This window comes from Crotalus tigris, unplaced genomic scaffold, assembly GCF_016545835.1.
Source record: "Crotalus tigris isolate CLP2741 ecotype Arizona unplaced genomic scaffold, ASM1654583v1 scf7180000019004.2909048, whole genome shotgun sequence".
Lineage (NCBI taxonomy): Eukaryota > Metazoa > Chordata > Lepidosauria > Squamata > Viperidae > Crotalus > Crotalus tigris.
The window spans coordinates 533245-555025 of record NW_024097319.1 but is presented as its reverse complement, the minus strand read 5'-3'; the positions used below and the strand labels follow the sequence as shown (position 1 = coordinate 555025).

Here is a 21781-nt window from a genome sequence, read left to right as displayed (position 1 = left end):
GTGGACGAAGTTCTTGACTTTCGATGCTGCCCTACCGTCAGTGCCTGGGAGCGGTTTACTGCCTACATCCTCAGCCGCTTCCGGACCACCTAAAATTAGTATGTGACCGCGCGTTGCTTCTAAGCAAAATATTAGGCCTGAAATAGCCTTGAAGGTTGGTCGAACCGAGATCCTGGCTATTCTTGACCAGAGAAGAAGGAATGGGGTTAATGCATACAGTTATAATAAGGGATTAAAATGGGCAACATTTTAAATGCCCCATATTTATTGGATTACTCCGTACAAGTAAATCCTCATAAACACAATGGATCAATTATATAACCCAAAATAACAGGCTTGGGTAGTGATCAAGATTAATATTATATTGCCTAATATTTCTGACCAAAACTATTTTGTTCTGAAAATGATTTAAGAGAGTTATAGGAAACAATAACGATCCTCTATTCTAAACATAGTAAAAGTAGTGGCCGTATTTACAGAATACTCTTAGCCATGGTTAACAGGATAATGGTTTATTCAGTTACAGGTTTGTATGACATGCTGAAAGATAAATTGACCGCATGAGTTTGTGTAATAGGCTAAGCTAAAATGGTTGGAAACAGAGCACCTGGAAGTTTTGGGTTTTTTTTTTGTTAGTAGTTGGATTTCATTTCACTGACCTATCAGTTTCTAAGAATGTTTCTGTTGTCGTTTAGAACCAGAGGCCTGATTAAAAATAAAGATGAAGCCAGAGCATGACAATTCTTCTTTTTAAAAAATGATTTTTTTTTCTAAATATAAAAGAAATCTGATGGTCAGAGAGCCTGGTGGATACAGTACATAAGTAGACTGATTTCATATTGGCAATACCAGGACTAGGGCATATCTATACATTTGCACATAAATTTATGTGGTGGCGCAGTGGTTAGAATGCAGTACTGCAGGCTACTTCTGCTGACTGCCGGCTGCCCGCAGTTCAGGATTGTCACCAGCTCAGGGTTGATTCAGTCTTTCATCATTCTGAGGTTAGTAAAATGAGGACCCAGATTGTTGGGGGCAATATGCTGACTCTGTAAACCACTTACCGAGGGCTGTAAAGCACTGTGAAGTGGTATATGTCTAAATGCTATTGCTATTTTAGCTCATTATTATACATTAATTTTTTTGTCTTAGATTAACAAACTGATGTCAATGGCTTTAATTAGCATTAGTATGATTTTTGGATTTAAACCTATAAAAAGCATGTACCACTAATTGTATGGAAACTGCACTATGTAACATTTTGTTTGCAGGAAAAATTCAAGTTTCTTATTTTTATACAGTAATTCTCTGCCTTGTTTAATAAAAAAATCACAATCTTCAGTAGGGCTGATTGTAGTGTGTAATTAGTATTGAACATTTAAGGATCTTTGTGAGTTGCACTGCAGATACTTAAAGGAATCTCTCTCACTTTGTGTATACACACTAGTTTTTATGGTCTGGCACACATCAACACTTGTGTGGTTTTCCTGAAGACATGGTTCTTGGAGGCAGTTGCCAGTTGAGGCTTACCAGATCCGGGTCTGGCTCTTTTAAATGAACATCAAATACATGTTAATTTAGATAAGCTTTTTGTTGTAAACATTTAGTTTTATTGGCTGCTATATTTATCTTTTTGTCTCCAATAATTTTACTAATGTTTTCAATTATATTTTTATTTTATTCTTGTCCTTTGATATAAAAAGAGGGCATGTTCATGTATTAAGAGGGCAAGCTGAACATTTTCTAAATAAATAAACTGTACTTTTAAAATATTTCCCAGTAATTCTTTGAACTATTCTGAGAATTTGTTCTGAATTTGAATTTCTGTATGCCTGTTAGAAGTGACTGTATTTAAATTCTCTAGTGTGAGATTATTTTGCTTTTAATTATCCTTCTGCTTTATCTTGAAAAAAAATTAGTAATGTTTGGTAAGATTAAATTGTCCTTATTGAGTATGAACTCAATGTGAGCTCAATACATGTGAACGTCTTAGTAAATATTTAGGATCAGATTTTGTTTTCATTAGGATCAGATTATGTTTTCATTTACATATTTATTTCTCAGAATACTTTCTTTGATTTCGTTTAAAAATATTTTCAGCTAGCTGTTGCAGATGTTTATTATTTATTACATTTATATTTAGTTGCAATCCAATTAAGGACTTAAAATGCTTGAAAGATTTTTTTTTTCTACCATTCAGTTGTATATGATTTTCAGAGACTGCCTGGACAACTATCAGTTTTCTTCACAAGGTTTTCAGAAGTGGTTTGCCATTGCTTTCTTCCTAGAGCAGTGGTGGCGAACCTTTTAGAGACCGAGTGCCCAAACTGCAACCCGAAACCCACTTACGCATTGCTGGTGCCAGGGTTGTGGCCACCAATTGGGCATGGCTATGGTAGTCATGGCAGCGTGGGTGGGCGTGGCCAGGGTGGACATGGCCACCTCGATGTTGCTCCTGGGGAGGGATGCCTGTGGGGGCCAGGCAGGATTGGGGGAGATCCAGGGGTTCTCTGGCGGGTGGGGCAGTGGGTAGGAAGCTCATCCTGCAGGGTGAGATGAGGCAAGGCAAGGGGCAAGGCAGGGGTGCCATTGCTGTGGGGCAATGCAATGTGAGGCTGGGGCAGGGGCTGGTTGCAGACGGGGGCTCCGGTGAGGAGATGGAAGAGAGTTTCAGCAAGCTTAGCAACCAGAGTGGGGATCCCTCCCCAAAACAAATGTGCTTCATGGATAACCTCAAAGCACGACAGAAGAGACCAAAACCTGCTGCAACCACCCAGCAGATGGGAGGAGAATAAAAACCAAACAGCCCCCCCCCCCGCCAATCCTCAATGAAAGCCTCGGGTGGGGAAGAGTGTGGGCAGGCGGGCGTCTTGCTCAGCTGATGGCTTGGAGGAGAAGGGCAGCTACACCCCCTCCCAAACGCTGCCCTCTCACGAAAGCAGGATGAAAACTCCAAAAAGGAACAAGGAAAAAAAGTTAAAACAGAAGAGTGTCCTTTGTCATCCCTTCCATTTTCTCTAGTGTTTCACACAGGTCACAGAATTTATTTTTCCAGATAGTATTTTCCTGAAATCCCAGTAGCTCCATTTCTAGATTTTCTAAATCTAACCATTCTAAGCAGGAAAGATCAAGTTCTTCAAATTTGGCTTTATCTGGAGAAGTAAGAAAACACAGGGTTGTCTCCATCTTATGGAACTGTGAAAATCTGTTACTAAAATTTACCTTTGCAGCTGCTACAATGCTAGAAAATTCCTTGCAGATTTCCTGATGGCTTGTAGGATTGTCTGCAAATGATGTAGAATTTTCTAAATGAACTTTTAGACTAGGAAAATATTTCAGCTGCCCACTTTCAAGATCTCTTTCAAAAACCTGCAGTTTTCTCTCAAATGTTTTGATATCACAAAACATTCTTTCTGCTGTTTTCCCTGCACCTTGTAATTGTTTGTTGAGCAGATTGAAGTGTGTAAAGTCTGTAAAAAACATGAGGTTGGTAAGCAGGCCATATCAGTGAGCTGTGGATATTCTTGCTCTTTTTCATGCATAAACATCTGAATTTCATCCAAACAGGCCACAAATCTCTCCAGGACTCGCCCTCTACTCAGCCAGCGGACATTATTATACATAAATAAACAATCATACTGTGCCTGAACCTCCTCAAGAAGCACTTGAAATTGTCGACAATTCAGAGCGTGAGCCATGATGTAATTCACTATTTTTGTGACGTTTTTGAGGACATCATCAAATTTTTTGTTGCTTTCCTTGGCACAAAGAACTTCCTGGTGTATAATGCAATGGAACTAAATTACTTTATGTTTTGTTTCTTGAAGAAATAACTGTATGAAACCAGATGTTGCCCCCACCATAGAAGGTGCTCCATCACTTGTAATTGAAACCACCTTTTCTGGTCTTATGTCTTATGATAAAAAAGCTTCCTTCACAGCATTGTAGGTATCTATACCTTGTGTTCTTTCAGGCAAAGACATCAGTTTCAATAGCTCTTCTCTCATGATGTCACCAACAGCATAACACAAAATTACTGCCAGCCTTGCATGGTTATTGGTATCTGTGCTTTCATCCAAGTACATGGAGTAACAGGCTGCCTTTTGTAAGTCAGTGTTGAGCTGCTGACTAACATCACTTGCCATGTGCTGGACTCTTTAACAGTATTTCTGCTCAGTGGTATCTCAGAGATGTGTTGAATAATTTTATCCTTGTTTGGGAAATCATGAAAAAGAGAATCACTTCCAGACAACATGGCCGTTTTGATAATATCCCCATCAATGCTATGCAAGTGAAATTTTAAAACTGGCAGCTATCAGATGATTCGTTCTGGAAAGATAGTTGGAAAAACTAAGATGCTGGAAATGATAGCTCCTCAATTTACCTTGAAGAAACTTTCATTATCACCAAGTTGGGCAACATTTTTGTGGTTGGTTTCACAGTGCTGTCTGACACTTGATGTGTGACACACAAAGGTTGGGCGGAAGATGGGAGATGCCGCATGCGCTCGCCATCCCACCTGCCCGTGTCAGGCCGCAGCCACCACCGCCTTACATGAGGACAAGGCAAGTACCCCTCTAGCCGCCGTGAATGATATCTGCTGCCTTACATGTGGCCGAGGGAAGGCAAGGAATACCCCCCCTGGCCGCCATTTTGGCTCGGCCGCCAGTTTACACGTGGATGAGGGAAGGCAAGGAACCCCCCTCCCAACCGCCATTATTGCTTGGCCGCCAGTGGCGGCTTACACAAGGCAAGGCAGCCCCCCCACCTCCCCCCACTACCGGTCTGCTGCCCCCCCCCGCCCCTCATCCTCCTTCTCTGCATGGCCGGCTGCTGAAACGTATTGCTGTTGGCTCATGCTCGCTCGCTCACTATCCACTCTGACTCATGCTCGCTCTCTCATCTGCAGCAAATGCTGCTTCTGCGGAAAGTTCCTGTTTTTATAGCCTCGCCTATTCCAGACTGCGCATGCGCAGAAAGCTGCGCATGTGTGGAGAGGAGGAGGGAACAGCTTGGCCCAGCAATGGCTCACGTGCCACTGGAGATGGCTCCATGTGCCGCCTGTGGCACGTGTGCCGTAGGTTCGCCACCACGGTCCTAGAGCATTTATATATTTGTGAATATTTGTTCTAGTTAGGGGTCGCTCCAACAGCACAAAACAAAGTTGGATCAATCCACATGCACAATTTGCAGTTGGGTTTTAGGAGATGTATGCATCAGTCCATCTGCAGCTATCTGCAACCTGCATTTACCACGAACCCCTTCACACCATAGGTATGTGGCAGCATGTACACACATGCTGCCACATGTGTACACACATGCAACTATATATCAAGCTTTAAGTGGGAGTAGAGTTCATGGTCTCATGATTTGTAGCTTGATGCCTTAACCACTACACCAAATGGGCTCTCGTTCACAGATTTTATAGATATATAAAAACAAAATGCCCTAATTAAAATAAAACACAGTGAAAAAAATATAAAGTAAACAGTGTCAGTAAGAAAGGCTCTACAAAACAGTTCTGTTTTAAACTGCAGAAGAAGCAATGGTGGGAACCAATCAGTTGGAAGACCTCAAAGGGCCAAAAATGCCATTGTGAAGTAGCACTCATTTCCTGGCCACCTTCATGTAAAAGTAGGGAACACACATAATTTCTACACCAGCACCACTCACATTCTATTTATTGGGCCAATTCTAGTTAGATAATATGATTCTGAAAGTAATCTGGTGCCAAGCCATAGAGGACTTTATAGATCAAAAGCAGCACTTTAAATTGTACCTGGACAATTACTGGAAGCCAGTGCATAGCTGTCATGTGCTCTCAATCCCAATGTGAGGAATTAGAGAGCACACAGGCTGGTGCATGCTGGTTTATTTGCAGTTTTTGAGTGATCCTTAAATACACTTGAAGTACAGCACATTATGGTAGTCAAAATGGGTAGTGTTAATAACAGGATGAGATATACCAAAAACTTCAAAGCCCTGATCATCTTCTTTCATGTCTAAGTCAAACTTATACTGAAGGCCAGTGAGAAGTCCAGATTCCGACAAAGGTAATCTAGAGTGTTTACTGCCTCTCAGATTCATGTCTGGGCCTGAAACATGACTGAAAAACTGCATAAAGGGTGCTTCCTCTTTGGTCCCCTACCTCAACCATTCCTAAAAAGGGAATATTGGAAACAGGTCAGTAGTTATTTAATAACTCTCTGTCTAAAAAGGGCCTCCTAAGGAAGAGGCATATCTCACCCTCTTTTTTTAGGTGCTGGCAGGACCCCTTTTGCAGTACTGTGAGGTATTGACTATTTGGATCTAGGTAATTGCCTCCCCTCTGGCCATGTACAGGAGTCCGGAAGGACAAAGATCCAATCTACAAGTGGCAGAAGACATCAGGAAATACCAGCCAAAGGAGTCCCAGGTAATATGTCAAGAATGCCCCAGTTACCAGCCTAAACCCTGGCCATATTAAGTCAATTACAGAGCAAATCTTAATGTAGTGTTACAAAAAGATTCCCAAAGGATTATTTTAAGATGGCAAGCCATACTTTACTCAAAGTTTTAAGAAAGCTGCTATTCCTCGTATTTAATTATAGAATTATAATGCAGTGTAATGATGGCTGGATCATTTTGCAACAAAATTACATTAGACCAATTATAGGGTTAAGCATAATGGCAATATAATTTGTGTCCTGTTTTCTTCTTCATAAGTGTTTAAAGGTAGAGAAAAACAGTTAATCCAACATAATAACTACTGGAAAATCCAGTTCTTGATACTTCGATATATTGAGATTGTGTCAGGTCTGTAAATGTGATTCAATTTTGTCCAGAGTTACAATGTTAATGTCTCTCAAACTTTCTGAATTTGATCTTCTGTCTTCCTGTATTGTTATAAACTTAGACTCTTCAACACAATAAAGACCTTGGTATAAGTGGATATCATTGGCAACAAATTCTTTGCCTTCAGTTCTGAAAGAATAGCAATTCTTCTATTTACCTGAATTTTCCTAAACTAAGTGGTGTCTACAAGCTTTAATGAGCATTTTACTAAACATGTAGTCAGCAATTTTATATACATGTCTCTTAATAGAAGCCTAGTTCAGTTAAGACCTTGCATTGTTAAGTAGCCAAACTTTGGATGCAGGATTGAGGCATTTAATAATACATGTATTGTAAATATTATCATAGAATCAGATTTAATTTATACTCTATATACTTTGATTGATTGAAAATATGCCATCAAGTCAGCGTCAACCCTTAGTGACCACACAGATCTTCTCCGGGATGATCTGTCCCTTCAGGGCTTCCAACAGTGAATCCATTCCCACTGTAACTGAATCAATCCACCTTGTTGTTGGTTGTCCTCTTCTCTTTCCTTCCACCTTTCCCAGCATTATAAACTGTTCCAGATAACTAGGTTTTTTTGTATTTGCACAAAACATATAAATGTGATGAATGAATGAATTTGTTTGCTTTCTTGAATATCCATGATATATTCAGGAATCTTCTCCAACATCAAAGTTCAAAAATGTCAATACCCTTTCTATCCTGCTTCATCAAAGTCCATAGAATGTTGTAGGAAAACTATTACCTGAACAATTTTGGTCTTTTGTATAAGTTTTACTGATTTTTTTAATGGGTTGATAAAGCAATTTGGGGGAGTTCTTTCTTTTTATTACTCCTTATGTTTGAATAAATGTGAAAGCTAAATATTTTTAAACGTGTACAAATAAAAAAGTCCAAAAATGTTCTGGGCGAAGAAGTAGAAGTTTTTTTAAAATAAGAATTGTCCTATAGCACTACAAAACCTATACTTAAGGCTTTTAAAGTCTCCTTAACTATTTTAGTGCTAAAGAAGGATTTTTCTCTTTAAGGAGGCAACCAGCCATGGCAGCTTTGTAATAGATGCATTGGTAAGGTTAGGCTGGTATGAGTAACTCCCCCTTCTCCAGTCCTTGGTTGCTGCCTTCTAGGGCTGCTTTGCTTTGGGCAGAAGGTAGAGCCAAGTTCTTTCTTTGTGCCAGTGCCCAGCTTGGAAATATGGATCACCCTTCGTAGCAGGTGACCAGTACTGACAGTCTAGTCTGCCCAACTTAGCCTCTCCCCCAGTTCTAGTTGCAATCTAGTTCCATCCCATCTCATATTAAAGAGAATGGTTGGTGGATGTTTTCCTGACAGCTGGTGGCATTGGTAGGAGTGAAGGAAACATAGTCAAGGGAATCCACTCTTCACTTTTTTAAACAAAACTCCAGATGAATAATTTTTACCAGGACTGAAGCAGGGGAGGGAAATATTAAACTCTTGTGCTCTTATTCAGTTGTTATTCTAACTTGCTGCTATTTATCTTTTTAAAAGTATGAATGTTGAAAGCAAATATGCATTTTATATTTCTTACTTTGGTCATAAGTCCATCTTATAATTTAATGAATACATTCCAATTATCTTATCTGAAATCCTGTTAAACTACAGTGCATGGAGTTTAAACTAGGACTATCTACAAACTGAACATCTGTGTTAGCATTAAATTCTTTAACTGTGCTGAGATGGAGGAAGCATGGTTGCTGGAACTATGTATGCAGCATTTGTTGACATTGGTTCAATGCCTTCTAAAATGGAAGTGTGGGATGACATTATTTTGCTAATCATACCCATCAATATGACTACTAATTGCCAGATTTAAGATTTTCTCAAAACAAGGGTTGAGATTCTTTTTAGTTTTTTCAAACAGGTGATTGGCACTTGCTGGTCCAATTAAAGTTACTTCAGGCAAGAAAAAGACTACCTATAAACTATGAACATTCCTGGAGTGATACTAGAAATTTAATTTACATATTTTGTTATGAAGATGAAACTTTGGCTAATGATTGTGCAAAATGTATGGATCTTAAATGACATATTAATTTATTTACATCTGGATATAATTCAAAATATGAACAACCTGTAAACATCAATTGACACCTCCCAATTTAAAGTCTAAATTGTGATATTTGGGGAAATTAATGAGTTCCTACTTACTTTTATATTTGGTTTAGTTTAGTATATATTTCCATAAGAGTTTTATACATATCTGACAACTAGATGGAAAGTTCTTTTTTATTTTTTAAAGTAGCAATTCTAAGAATTCAGGCAGAAATTGAGCAATTCTGAGAATTCAGGATGTGTATTGCGTGCCACTCCCTCCCCATTTGAGCCAACATAGTTCTTGAGATCCAAGTTTTACATAACGGCACCCATGCAGATTGGAATTAGTTTTTGTGCTAATTTAAAATATGGTGAAGTTGGGTAAGTTAGAAGGAAAAAAGACCCCTGCTCACCTTGTGAATTCACTGACTTTAGAAATAGATTACAGTAGTAGCAGCTAAAAAATTTTCATAGGTAGACCTAAGAAGGGTTGTTTTTGTGGGTTTTTTTTCAGGGACTTTCCCAATCAGAAGGGAATATAAATAAACTAAGCTGAAATATTTAGCAAATGAAAACTTCAAAAAAAAACTTTGAAAGTGTTGGGTTTTGCTGATCTTTTTTCTCCAATCTCCTTTATTTTGCATTAGGATTTTGCAGTTTTGAACTTATCAGAGTAATCAATGATACTGATTGTGAAAGACACGGGGGAAGAGCCCCATACTTTGCAATGAGAAAATAAAATAAATTCCCTCCAGCTGCACATATCTATGTAATCTTCTTAACTGTAATATGGAAAATGTTTGCTATGGTTTTTTTTCCAGGATGCTTTTTTGTTTTGCTTTTTTGTTTTTGCCTAACAGTCTCCAGTTCAAATACTGATTCTGCTTACATTTTTTTTGCAGGAGAATAGGACTCAGTCAAGATTAGCTATGTGCTGCTACCAATTCAGCCATAATGAAGAACTTGTGCAATTGTAAAATGCTTATATGGATCTTCAACTAATTTTTGTTCACAAATCATCTTGAAAAGCAGCTCTTCACTGGACACGTTTCAGTAATCTAATATGTAAATTGTGGATTATTGATGTTATTTGTTTCCTATCCAAATACAATAGCTTATGATACCCCAGCCTTCAGTAGCAACAGGCATTCCATGCGTAGGAACAACCGACACATCCCGTGTAAGCTTACTTTTTCAGGGAGAATTTAGCACATAGTATGTTCAGATGAATTTTTATTTAATCCATGGATAAATAATCCATACAGACACACAAATAATGCATGTTTGTATCAAGAACTGCATTACTACTGTATCTCCAATTCTTCCTAGCTAATTACAGCATAGAAGTGATTTCATTTTATTTACATCTCGTCTTCCTCTTAAACAGTCTTTTCTCTGGATTGAGAAACAGGAAAATCAGGTTTAAGCTTCTTGCAAATTATGGCAAACGATTGTAAATATGCTTCAGAAAATGAAACTGAGAAGATTTGCTAAGCCTTTTACATATTTGTATGCATTCTGGTATATAAAGAAAGGCTACTGTTTGTTTCATTTATCTTTATAATAATTTAATGTAAGAAAAACTAGTATTTTAGTGCACTCTTAAAAATTAAATACATTTAGAACAAATGACAGAATTTCCTTTGATGACTATATTATTTCCCCTTCTAAAAGACAGAATCCAATTTTATATTTGATTTCTTAAAGATGGGTAAATTGGTTCAATTGGCTCCCAGATAAATACATAGGAGATTAAAAGTTCTTTTGCCAAATCTGCTGCAGGGTTTATCACTTACTGTACATCAGTTCAGATAGGGACAAGAGGAGTGAAGCTGTTATAGTCTGCAGAATTGACTGCGGTAAGTTCACACATGCTGCAGTAACGATTGTATGTATACTTAAGCAATGACTATGTTCACATAATACATTATGGATTAACACAATGAAAAAAGTCAAACATTGAATAGCAGCAGTTCTTCTGCATTCCGGAGGGGATTCTCATCTCTCAGCAGGGACTGCTCTTGGAATCTGTTGCACTCAATTACATTCTCTGCCATTGAATTATGCTTTTAGTAACTCCAGCTGCATGGGTTTAGATTTCTCTTATTTTCCAGGAAAACTTGTACTAAAGAGCTAGGGTTTTTTTCCATGGGGTTTTTTTTTTAGTTTGCAAAATCAGATTATTCAAAAGAGTCTTTCTGTGTTAGTGTAAGAGTGCAAATAGCTTTTGACTGAAAGAGGTTGGCAAAGTATATTTCTTGTTGATGATGGATGTTCCACGTCCATGACTTCAGCATTTTGTTTTCCTGGCTTTGCTTTCTTTTCCTTGTTGGCACAGGTGTTATGCAAGGATCATCTTATAATGATTATGTAATAACTTTTGTGTTTTGACAGTTGCTTGGTATATAAGCTATTTTGAGACTTCATGCTACTAAGTTAGGAGTTAAGAGACAGTCAAGTAAGAAGTTACATAACCGTCTCCCTATATTTTTGTTTAATGAAAAACAGCTGCCAGATGCTGGACTGCTGGACTGAGAGGCACTTTTACTCTTTTCTCACACTTCTTATTGCTCAGTCCGCTTTTTAATCAGAGCCTCTTTTCACACAATTCTGATAATTCAGATCACATAGATAATTCAGCATGGGCTTAGCATGGTACAGTGGTGTTTAAAAGTTTGTAGCCTTTTTGAATATTAAAATGTGACATGTTCTTATAAATAAACTATTGTAATACTTTTGTTGCATTTAACTACTGTAACTGGAAGACAGATCATGTAAGATCAGATCAATATTAGGTAATATTTGATACAGAAATTTTGAAAATTCGAAAGGTTTACAACCTTTTAACCACATGGTTTGAACCATGGTTTACAAGTTAATTCTGGAATTTACAACATGACTCTTAAGGCCACAAGGCTCTGTATCAACTTATTATATTTTTAATTTTTCTAAAAAGCCAATCTGACATACTGCAAAGCTTAGCCCCAATCTCTATGATCACCTTTACTTTCAAGAATATATGAGCCCTAAATCAGCTTCATGAGCTTGATTAGAAAGTAAAAACTGATGACCTCAAGCCAATTTTTAGTTTAGAAATATTAAAACTGCTCAGGAAAAGTCAACTTTGAAATCATGCTATAGGTAAAATTACTGCTAATTGGGGCATTTTAATCAGAATGCTTCTTGTACCCTTTGGAGACTCCTGGTATAGTAAAATATCTATGGAGATTCTTAGTCATCCAGATCACAGTTGTCCCAAAGGTGCTTTTCAGAAGACAACTAGACTTTCTTGGGTTTTTTTTTTCCTTGAAGACATTTTACTTTTCATCTAAGAAGCTTCTTCAGTCCTGGTATAGTATCACATGTGCACTCAAAGCTGGAACAAAGTAGAGGTAGTTGAAAGTGGGTGTGGAATCCACAATTGTGCCCATCCTTCTTTCATATGACAGTCAAATAGATGTCTGCCCCAAAGCAAACTGCACCAAATTTAATGGAGCAGATGTCTGGGTAAGTATTCCACATGCTCCAAGATCCTGAAAAGTGTGTTTGAAAGTCAGACCATTTCTTTCTCAGAAATAGTTTTGTGTTTTCTCCTGCCACCAGATTTCTGGCACTTCCTCCCTCTGGGCATGAGAAATGCTTGCAAGGCCACTGGAGTTCAAGAGTTGTTTGAAGGACAAACATCTCTCTTGCAATTTCCTGTACAAGTAGTCCTTGATTTACAACAGTTCGTTTAGTGACCGTTCAAAGTTATAACTCTCTGAAAAAAGTGACATATGACCATTTTTCACACTTACGACTGTTGCAGCATCCCCATGGTCACGTGATCAAAATTTGGATGCTTGGCAACTGGTTCATATTTATGATGGTTGCAACATCCCAGGGTCATGTGATCACTTTCTGTGATCTTCTGACAAGCAAAGTCAATGGGGAAGCCAGAGTCACTTAACAACTGGGTTACTAACTTATCCACTGCAGTGATTCACTTAACAACTGTGCCCAAGACAAGGAAAGGATTTGAGATCACTCAAATCTGGGAGATGAAGGAATAGTTAATTTACTCAAACTGGGTTTGGCATCTTCGAAAAGATACTAAGTTTGCATACTTTTAAATTAGACTTTCATAAATTGTTTGTTAACTGTTTTTCAGCTATTTTAAGTCTTTGTATTAATGATTTTGATAGTATGCAGTGAGTTAATTACCTTCAGTCCTTAGCAAAAGAAAGTTTTAGCTACTAATTTGAGAACTTAAAAAAACTTTTTTGGGAAAAAGTAGGAAAAGAGTGATTACAGTTTGATATTAGAAAGTTACTAATGGACTAAGGGTCCAGATAAATTTGAAATAAGATTTTGGAATTAATTATAAAGAATTTCCTGTGGAAAAATGCCTGATTTTCTAAAAAAATAAATAAAATTTTAAAAATTGGGCACGAGGGAACACGATTATAATGAAAAGAAGGCATGAAATTGACTGTAGAATTACAGAATGGAAGAAAATATTCTAACGCTGGACATATTGAAAGTATTTTTTTTTTTTTTAAAAAAAAAAGGGTTCCGATGTTGATAGTGTCAACAGAAACATCTGCCTCTATGGAGTGGCTGTACCTAAATAAGGTTATGGAGGAGGAACAAGTTCTGCCTGACAGAGTTGAAAGTGGATTTACAAATGATGGGCTACAAGAACAACATGTAAAGAGATATTACATTAGATATATAAAAGTAACCAGCTGTTTTAATAATTAAAAGGGATATAGAAACAATAAATCAAAATAGAAACAATAAGCCAATATAGTTAATTTTCCTATATTGAATTTACAAAAGAGGCTTCTTAAAGTTTTGAAGAATCTCTTAAAAAGGGAGAATAAAGGGCTTTTACTTTCTATTCTTTTAATTTATATTAATTTTTACACTAATTTGGTGTAATTTACACTAATTTGGTGCCCCAAAGCAGGCTACACTGATACTGTACATTTTTTCTGTCATTTTGATTCTGACAATCTTTACTAAAATTTCTGAAATGGAAAATCTGGTCATTATTTTCATAGAGACACAACATTTTTTCTATTGGGTAACAAGAAATGAAGGTCCTCAAGATACTTTTCATAAAGTTTATTATTTAGTTTTTATTTCTAGTTTTGGCTGCATATTGTTAACATGCACTCTCATATGCCCACAGCCACATATTCCCCCCTTCCCCAAAGTGTAGTAAATCTGAATTCTTGTACAGTGGTGCCCTCTGGTGGTTCACATACCAATTCAACTAAACTAGCAATATTTGGGAATATAACTTTTCTTTTGCATATCCTTAGATTTTATAAATCAGAATCCCAAGATTCTATAAATTATCTAGAGAAATTGACAAGGTTTTAGTTAGAAATGAATCCTCCATCTATAGAAAGTGGTTTTCCATGATGATAAAGACAAATGTAATTTCATCGGTCTTTGGGAGTATTAGTTTTCTTGCGTCTAGTGTGATACCTAAATGAAAAAAAAAAAAAAAAAAAACACCAGAAGATATATTAAGCTTGTATCTCAGACACCAAATAATTTAAATACTTGTTTTTTAAGAGATTAAGAATGTTATTATGTTTGAAAACATTATCTTTATAAAGGAAGACAGTAAAGACATGTTCTATTTATCCACTAATTAAACATTTTTTTGTGCAGTTTCTTTCATCATGCAACAAATCTACTGTTTTGGCTCAAGGGCAAAAGTAACTCCCAGCTGTAGAAGAATTCAACATATTTTTAAAATCTGAACCCTGCTTGGAACATTCGTAAGGGCAGAGGTTCACCAAAGCATACCCAGCACTATTCCCACTTTCACTGAAATGTCTGGTGGGAAAAAAGAAACAAGATTTTCCTAGTTATTTCTAGACTTTCTAGACAATGGAATTCTGTTATCTGTCTTTCTGCTTATGTTGCTAAAGTTAGACTTCCATGTCAATATTATTTCTTTTTTAAAAAAAAATCTGTGGGACCATATTCTAAGGGAATAGTAGTAAATTGTACTGATCCAGATTCCTAGAAGGGAGGGTATACATTCCAGAGGAGTAAGAGAAAGCTCAATTCAGATAGTTTGTGTGAGAGAAAGAGAGTGAAGAGAGCCCTTCCCTAATAGTTCCCTGAGTATAGGATTGAATAGCACAGTGTTTAGTTTGGCAAGATTCTGTCTAGAGGTAATGAATAATAAAAAAATCTGCTGGATGAATCACCACGTATTTCTTAGTTCTGAGGGTCTGAAAGGAAGCTTGATCATTCTAAGCATAAAAGTACATTAATGAATACATCCTATTCAACACCTTGATCTTTCTTACACCTAATAGAAATCAATGACACCCCTGAAACTTCCTCAAATTGTGTCTTATCCAAAGCTGTATACTCCTTTATGAGCATTTGATTGACACCAAGACATTTAGAATGCATCTCATGTGCAATCAACTGGGCTACAGGCATACCAACTTCCCAAAGAAGTACAGGCCCCAGTCATGTGATACTTTTTCACTACTTCCACTGGGAAGCAATTTCATTGTCAGGAATTTATTGGCCTAGTGGCTATGGAACAAAATGCTCCATTAAGCAATCAATCATAAATACTTGTTCTTAGTTCCAAGCTTGAAAAATAGAGATGTAAAACTAAAAGTTCTCCAGAATATATTTCTCACAAAATTTGCTAGTGAAACTATTCCTAGGCAAAAGTAATTCTTAGGAAGAAAAGCACAACTGCATGCACATTTTCACTTATCACATTCCTAAGAGAGTTCCAAGACCTGAAAATAAAAAGCAAAATATTTGCATGACATAGTCCTCCTATATTTTAGAAAATGCTGAACAGTAGTTGGACTTTCTGAATCCAAAGAAAGGTACACTGCTTTAGTAATGGCAAATAATTTTGCACCTTTTAAAAAAAAATCTTTGAATGGCATGGTTTAATTTCTAAAAACAGTTTATTAACTCTTGAATCTAAATGTTAGAGGTATTGCTGATATCTGCTCGCAATAAGATGTTCCCAAATTCTTCCAGTATTTAGACATTTGGTAAGAACATTTCTTGATCCAATGTAACATACTTTTCATCCAAGATGCATGTGCAGTTATTTTCAATTTTGGTGCAGTGGTTAAGGTGCTGGACTAAGACCATAGAAATCTAAGTTCAGATTCACCATGGAAGCTCATTCAACCTCCTTAATGTACCCATAGGGTAACCAGAGGGTCAGAAATGTGAGGAACTGTAAGTGCACGAGTGCTGTGGGTTTTTCAGGTTCACACAGAAAAATGATAATGATTTTGTTTATAAACTTATGATGTTAAAGTTTGAAGAGAGTTAAGGGTTTTTATGATTTTGTTCATTGTATAATTAGTAAACTTAAATAGATTATGTTTAATATGTTTGCATAATCCTGTATTTTGCTCTGGGAAGTCGGGGGGGAGGGGGTGGGGAGAGGGGGGTGGATGGGTTGAAGTTTAAGTAGTTCAGATAAAGTAGAAATAGTCTTATTGTATATAATATTGTTTTAATTTTGAGAGAGGAACTGCTCGGGCATTTCCCCTAGACTGCATCAAGAGGGAGGAGAAGAAGGTGAGAAGTAAGTAGGAAGGTTGAGGTGAAGGAGGAGAGGGGGTGAATGAAGAAAAAGAGGGAAAGAAGTAAGTTGGTTTGAGGTGGGATGCGGTTTGGGGGGAAATGGGCGGGCAAGACCGAATGTGGTGTATATCAATTTGTTTTATTTTTTATCTGAAGTATTTGTAAGATTGTTATGTATTGTAAAGTTGAAAATAAAAATTTTTACAAAAAAAAAAAAAAAAAAAGAAAAACGAAAAAAAAATCTGCCTGTCTTAATGAATAGCAGAGAAATGCTCTGCTTATGCAAATTCCAAACACTTCTTCTCCATCATTTTCAAAGAAGGTATAAACCTAAGGGTTGAATCCTTGAATCCTAATCAGTCAATAAATGCACCAAGAAAGAACTTGAAGTATTGTAATTACATTCCATTTTGATTTGACAATTGATACCTTCATAAATACTTACTGTCCCACAGGATACCAGCGATGTTTGGTTGTGTAAAACATTTTACTAAGTGTCTCAATTGTGGGCTCATTCTTGTAGACTTCTGTTTCTTCTAATTTAGATTTCAGGACTTGTTCATGTGTTTCTTCTTTATAGGTCACTGGGTCTAGTTGTGGAATGGGCTGTCAAAGTACATATCATACAAATTATGAAATAGAACTAAAAGTCTATTTCTCCAAAAAGATTCCATTTACTAACACTGCACATCCAGATGAGCTGGCACTATTTCACTGTAGTACAGTTAACAGAGGCTAGGAATGCAAGACAGCAAAATTATTAGCACTAATATTCACCAAGAAAAGTTTTGTAAAAAGCCTTTCTAGTAAGACCTTACTAGAAGGGCTTTTTATAAAACTTTTCTTAGTGTTTATAGCTAGCCTAGCATCCTGTTTCCAACAATGGGCAGCCATAATATGCTGCTTTTAAATCTGGAAGACTTGCTTATTCTCTTTGCCTACTCCCTTTAATCTATGGGAGTCAATAATTACATATTTTGTGGCACTGAATTCATAAGATAATTGTGTATGAAATAAAAATATTATTCTTTAAATGGTATTCCAATCAATATTAGCATAACTGACTCCAAACTTTAAAGAAGGAACAAACTACAACTTATCATTTACAACTGTACTCAAGGTAATCCATAATCAATGAAAGCATTTGCACCTTTTAAAATGATCTTAAACAATATTTAAGATTAACGCCAATACTATCCTTCTTTTAAATAGTACTTATATTACCAATTCCAGAGCATCATTTTCCCACTATGTGACCTGAATGTATTTATGTCCTTTATTTGAAGGTAGCTCAAAGTATCTGAGGTCATCCAGTAATGTAATTCTGCTACCTCCTGTATTTATTTACCTTTTATGATCTTATCTTGTAAATCACATTCTTATTAAGGGATAACACCCAGCAACATATATATGAGGAAGATTACCTAGGACTAGTAACAAATTTCAGGAAGATGCAATTTTCAGTAACTTACTTTTGTGTGCTCATACGGAATGTCCACTGAAGGGTGATAGCAAACAATTGTCTTTCCATCTGATGTCATAGCAAGTTCAACTTTGCTAAAAAATAAAGCAGATGTCAATATTCCTACCATTTTTAAAATGATGGCATTGGAGATAATACTTTAATTAAAATTTAAGGAAAATATATTAAACAGTAATTATTTTGAATGATGCTCATAAGCTATAAAATATTTAACTAACAGACACTAACAAGACTAGAAGTTGCCAAAATATATTCAATAACATATTTTAATAAAGGTAAAAAAAACAAGCAAGCATGCAATACATAAGCTGCATAGGAGCTAAATGTGTACATACATAAATGCTGTTTGTACTCTAAAGATAAAATAACAAATTTTTAAACAGCCATATTCAATATTTCTGTTGGATGGATGAAATGCCTGCGTGAAGACATGACAGCCATAGGCATATGCCTTGCTGATGCTGCAGACTGAAGTGGTGAGTGAAATGCAAAATTGTGTACCCTGCAATATAATGGAAATAACACAAAGAACAAGAAGAAAATTCAATATTTTTGTTGAAAAGTAATTAGTGAAAGTACTTCTACAGTAATAGAATTAAAAATGGAGATCAAACGTTGTATAAAACATTTGAAGGATTATTCAAGATTTTTTGGCACTTGTGTCAGTTTTCTAGCCAATTTTCCCCAACATTCTAAGTTGCCTCAGAATAAAATATATTTCAGTTCAGGGGATATGATAATAGTATGTTAGCTTGAAAAGTGGACCATACTGGCTCTATCAGATCTGCTTACATTCTACCCCTAATATATAAATTTGCAGAAAGGCTAGACAATTTCTTTGTAAACCAACTTCTAGAAACACTGCATATAGCACTTCTCTTTCATAATTAAAGAACAATGTACATATAGAAACAGCTGGAAGCAGTTTACAGAACCAAAAAAGACAGGTCCTTTGTATGCTCTTCCACATATTATGAATAACTCTTCTGCAGGATTTGCAGTCCTAGTGAATAGTTATTTCACAATTTAAATAACCTTTATGAAAAAGCTGCTATTCTTACCTGTTTAGAAATTAAAGTAATATATATTATTAATTAAACCTAATCAATATATCAGGCTGGTTAGTTTAAAACAAAGGCACACACCAGTTTTTGCATTTGTCTTCAACCCACACATAAGACAAGGGAGTTGCAGTGTACTGGGGATATTGTGATGGCACACTTACGATGCTCAATTACCAGCCCATTTATTACAAATGTTAGCATGGTAAATTAATAGTGATAACATATAGAATAGTTAATACTTAACCAGTTATAGTCATCAGGAAGTGGTGAATACGTAGATTTGGGGCAGGCATGAAATACGGCTGCATCTGCAAATACAGGAGCTAAATAGTATTACACACTAGATTGTCAGTCTCTTTTAACACTGGGAATGAAAATACCACAAAGATTATACATTGTAGTGCTAATCTAGGAATTGATGATAAATTTAGGGGTTTTAATTCTGGCATAAATCCAGTTGTTTCACTATACAAAAATTGTAAATCAAATTACAGCTTCAAAAGAAAAAGAAAAAGGACTTCTATAGGGCAATTTTATCAAACTTGGTGTTCTCCAATATTTTGGATTGGAATTCTCATAATCCTCAACTTTGGTACCTTGGGATAATGGGAACTGGAGACATCAAGTAGAGGAGGGCTGATTTAAACATACAGAAAAAGGGTGAGGTGGGAAAGGGATGTACGTGTTCATGGACATTTAAGGCAAGACTACACAAATGACACACATTGGGAATCTAAGTGTATGTCATTCAATAGCACTCATTAGTACTGAGCTCTATATTTTGAAAAAAAGAAAGACCAACAAGGCTCTTTTTCTGTTCATCTGCTATACCTAACAGCTGCCACTGAAGCTGCATTATTTGTTCTTCTTTACTGATGTAGTTCTGAGAATTTATATTTCTTATCACCCAAAATGCCATTATATTTCCTTATCCATGAATATAGGTAGTCCTCAGCTTACAATCACAATTAGGACTGGAAATTCTGTCACTAAGCAAAGTGTTTGATAAATGAATCATACCTAATTTTACCTTTTTACCTGTGATCATTTAGAGAATCACACAGTCATTAAGCAAATCTGGCTTTCTCCTATTGATTTTACTTGTGGAAATCCCATGGAAAAGTTGCAAATGGTAATCGTGTAACCATGGGACATTGAAAGCTTCATAAATATATGCCAGTTGCCAAATGCCCAAATGTTGATCATGTGACCACAGGGAGATTGTGATGGACTGGTTGTAAATCACTTCTTTTAGTACTGTCATAGTTTCAAACAGTTGTTAAATCAGTGGTCATAAGTCAAGGACTGCCTGTAAAGACACTGACAACTAAGCAAAGATCAGAAAAATAGTAGAACTGTTTCTTCTTGCATAAACTGAATACTACTACTATACAGAAAAGGACTTAATCAAATTTATGTTAAAGTAAATTCTTTCTGTTCCTACCCAAGTCAAGTAACGTAGTTTTATGGAGGTAACGTCTTGTCTCTTGAGCAAAGGAAGGCCACCACATGGAGGTTTATCAGATGGCCAATGTTCATTTTTCAGAAAGATTGGAATGGGCTGTTGATTTGTAAATGTAAGGTCACTACTCTCCTGCCCATAAAGAAGCAGTATTCTGGTATCCAATTAGCTAGTAACACAGAGAATGCATAATGCTTACCAGTTAGCAAAGGCTTCCTGATGAAAGTTGCCAAATGTAAAACAGATTTCCTTGAGGCTGTGGCCAGGGTAATAGGTTAGAGAGTGGAAATTGAAGAAATCAATTCAGGCTTCATTCCTGTTTGAAAGATAGCTCATTAGCTTAAATGTGTTAAGTCAATAACAAGTCAATTTCTCCAGTGTTTCAATAGCTGTTCCATGCATTACTATGGAGCAGTTAACAATACAAAGTGTAATCACTGCCTGATAATTTATTATTTTAATTCCATAGATGGGAACTTCTTCATACTCACAGTCATTAGCGATTATGACTTCATTAGTCATAGTCCTCTGAACCAGCCTTCAAAATTTCTAGGTATGTGGTTTCAGTTTCCATAATTACTATCAATGGCCATATTGATTGTGGAATTCTGAAGCTGAAGTCCACATACACTACCTGAAAATTGCTACGGCTAAAAAGCACTGCTTGAAAGCTGCACATTTCCAAGGTAGAATTAGGATATTGCAGAAATAAGGAGAAACCAAAAGTTATATAAACCATGCAAGACCTGTTCTTTCCCCTTTATTTTAAACAGTTCTATTTAATCTTTTTGTAATGAACAGCCAAAAGTTATTATCTCTCATTTAATATAGCAGTATTCATGTGCCTACCCTATAAATTTAACTTTTATTTAGTAATCAAATTTATATAGCTGCTCATCTCATGAAAAGTGACTTGTGCATACAAGAATCCAGTAAAACAGTAATATAAAACAGTCATTATCTGAAACCATTATATGATAATTATTAAAAAATATATTAGAACTATTAAAACTATTTTTATTTATTTTTATCCTACCTTTATTTTTATAAATACTTCAAAGTGGTGAACATACCTAATACAGTATTCCTTCCTCCTCCTATTTTCCACACAATAATGACCCTATGTGACTGCACTTGGGCTGAGAAAGAATGAATGGCCCAAAGTCACCAAATCGGCTTTCCTGACTAAGATGGGACACCCTCTCCCTTTTCAAGGCCAGTATCTTAATTACTACACCAAACTATAAAAGAAAAGTTAAAAAAGAAAATAATAGTCAGAAAATATTAATAATA

The 21781-nt window shown here is 36.2% G+C and overlaps 1 protein-coding gene across 1 annotated transcript; it reads right to left on the bottom strand.

Annotated features, from left to right (window-relative positions):
- Nucleotides 1-13989: 13989 nt before the first annotated feature.
- Nucleotides 13990-20763, bottom strand: MRPL42 (mitochondrial ribosomal protein L42; the record flags this gene model as incomplete). The annotated part of the gene is made up of 5 exons (XM_039358198.1): nt 13990-14373; nt 16925-17085; nt 17952-18036; nt 19271-19334; nt 20688-20763. Coding segments are annotated over 5 exons (432 nt in total), but the record flags the coding sequence as incomplete, so codon positions are not given.
- Between the last annotated feature and the right edge of the window lie 1018 nt (nt 20764-21781).